General features: G+C 56.6%; 1 protein-coding gene across 1 annotated transcript in view; it reads right to left on the reverse strand.

The window, feature by feature from the left end:
• RHCG (Rh family C glycoprotein) overlaps nt 1-2,618 on the reverse strand; it is a 15,100-nt gene that overhangs the window by 4,090 nt on the left and 8,392 nt on the right. The window contains exons 4-5 of the mRNA XM_006905265.1: nt 1,258-1,469; nt 389-555 (exon numbers count right to left, since the gene is read on the reverse strand). Of these exons, the coding sequence (XP_006905327.1) occupies nt 389-555; nt 1,258-1,469 (379 nt within the window). The remainder of the gene's footprint in view (nt 1-388; nt 556-1,257; nt 1,470-2,618) is intronic.

Genomic DNA, 2,618 nt, shown 5'->3' on the forward strand with positions numbered 1-2,618 from the left:
GCCAGTGTCTAGGACCAGAAGCCTGGCAGAGGGCAGTTTGCCCCAGCAACTCTGCTGGGCAGGTCTGATGTGGTGCTCAGCCCAGAACAGCTGTCAGCCCCCCAGCCTGTGGGGAAGCGAACAAGGAGGGGTACCCAGCTCATCCAGAGCAGCCGGCATAACAGAATCTCCATGAGTCTGGTCCCGGGCTCTGTTGAAAACTGGCTCTGTAACCTGGACGAATCGCTTCTGTCTGAGCCTCAGTTTCATCTGCAAGACGGGTGCACAGACCCTGACGCTGCCTGCCTCACAGAGGTGTTGGCAGGGCGTGCTGATTTGTGCCCGCCGGGCACAGGGGGTCATAGCCACACCTCTCCCCGGGCCCGCCTGCTGCCCCGCCACTGCTCACCATGTCCAGCTTGCCCTTCTTGTGCAGGGCGCTGGACAGCGCCACTGCGGTGAGCACGCAGGCCGCCAAGGAGCAGTAGGTGTTGATGGCAGCTCGGTGCTGGGCGTCTCCGTGATTGGACACAGCCGAGTTGAAGCTGGGCCAGTACATCCACAGGAAGAGGGTGCCTGGCCAGACCAGACAGGGCCGGTGGGCCCGGGAGAAGAGGTGTTAGATGGGCCCAGCAGAGCTCAGGCAGACGTCCTGTCCTTTAGCTCCAGAGCTGTCCAGCGACTCCCACGCCCTCGCTCTTTCCCACCCCATCACTTTCCTCATGCTGGGGGCTCCCTGCCTGACTCACTACCAACTCCCGCTTGGCCTTCTACTCCACTCCAGGAAGTGTCCCCTGACCCCATGGCTGGGCTAAATACCTCCCACCCTGCTCTCACAGCACCACGGGGGAGACTTTCTCCACTGCGGGGAATTCATCGGGTAGCACAGTCTTCCCTTTCCCTGCTCCGTGAGGAACTGAAGCCTGGGTTATTTAAGAGACCAGAGTGGGTGGCTGATGTGTGTTCTCTGGAATGTATGGACACAGGAGGTAGGAACACCCTGGCCTGGCCCCAGGATGGGTACCACTATGTCTGTTCTCGGGCATCCTAGCAAAAGCACAGGCGACTGACCAACTTATTCCAGTCCCGTGGGGAATAGCAATGAGAATATGGGATCCTGGAGGTGTCTTTGGGCACCTTCCCTCTGCCCTTCTGCCAAGGGGGACTGGTGGCCACCCATCACACCACGTGGGGATCAGGTGTGCCTATGGTGGCCCGAATTCTTTATGATGACCCTCACCCATCATGGTGGCCCTCGGTCATTATAGCAGCTCTCACCGATCATGGCAAAGAGGTCCGAGTGGTACACAGGACTCTGCCTTTCCTTGCTCTGATACAGGTTGGGTCGGTAGAGGATCCAGGTCACTGTGAGTCCAAAGTAGGCACCGAATGTGTGGATGGTCATGGAGCCCCCTGCATCTTTCACCTTGGGTACAAGGGGCCTGTCAAGCTCATGACAGTCCCTAGCTGTGCATGACAGGGACACCATACACACACACACGCATGCACACCCACACACGCACACACACACACGCACACACAGGTCCAGCTGTCTCTGATTTGATGAGTTATGAGATGGAGCTCAGGGTCTCCACAGACCAGTTGATTGGGAAGCGGAGAAATTGGGGATCTCTTAAACCAGGCTGTAAGCGTGTCAGCAAAATGTCAAGACACCCTTACCCAACAGATGGGATTGTGCCCAAGTGGGGAAACCAAGTCTTGGAAGGGGCTTGTTCCTTACACAGTTGGAAGAGGGGAAGCAGAGCTTGAACCCACGGCAACCCCCATCTAGCTTGTCCCCCACTAGCCTCCATCTTATCTTAGTTCCGGGGTGCTCTCCCCTTCCCTCCGGGTCTCCCCTCTACACTTTTCCTTCCACACAAGCCTCCCTGGCCCAACACCACCCATCCAGACTGTCATGACCCATTTCCCTATGTCCTGTCACACTCCCTGCCCTCCAACCTCCCAGCTCACATCCCACTGTCCACCCTATGCCCACCCTCCTTTCCTTGTCCCCAAAGTCAGAGCAGACAGAATTGGTCCCCTCCCCATCTGTCCGGCCCTGGGCCTGCTGCCCTAACCCACTGCATGCCTCTGGACTTCTTAGCCCTCAAGTCTCTCATTTACAAAGTGGGGGTGATCGTGATGACCTAGCAGAGCTGTCTCAAGGATTAAACTAGACATCTTTGTAAAGTACCTGGCACTCAACAGGTGCTTGATGGATTTCGCCTTCCTCCCCCCTCCTGCCCATGTCCCCTCTCTTCAGCCTCCTCTTGCCTCTTAGAGCCAATCTCAGAGGAAATTCCAATCAGAGTCACAGACCCACTTCTTCAGTTCGGATGGAGAAACCCAGCTAGAGCGGTAAATGTGCCGTCCAAGGTCATAGAGTTTCTTGCCGAGTCGCTGGCACTGCTGGTGGGCGCCTCTCCCAGCTGTGTGACCTTGGGTGAGCCCCTTAACCTCTCTGAGTCTCAGCTTTCTCATCCATGAAATGGGGTTAATAATTGTGCCTGTCTCAGAAATAACCCATGTGGGGCATGCCCATGAAATGTCACTGCTCCCACTTTAGAAATGAGGACACTGAGGTTCAGAGGGTTAAGCCACTTGCCAAGGTTGAATTGAATCCAGCTGGCATGTCT

Source organism: Pteropus alecto, unplaced genomic scaffold (genome assembly GCF_000325575.1).
Source record: "Pteropus alecto unplaced genomic scaffold, ASM32557v1 scaffold60, whole genome shotgun sequence".
NCBI lineage: Eukaryota > Metazoa > Chordata > Mammalia > Chiroptera > Pteropodidae > Pteropus > Pteropus alecto.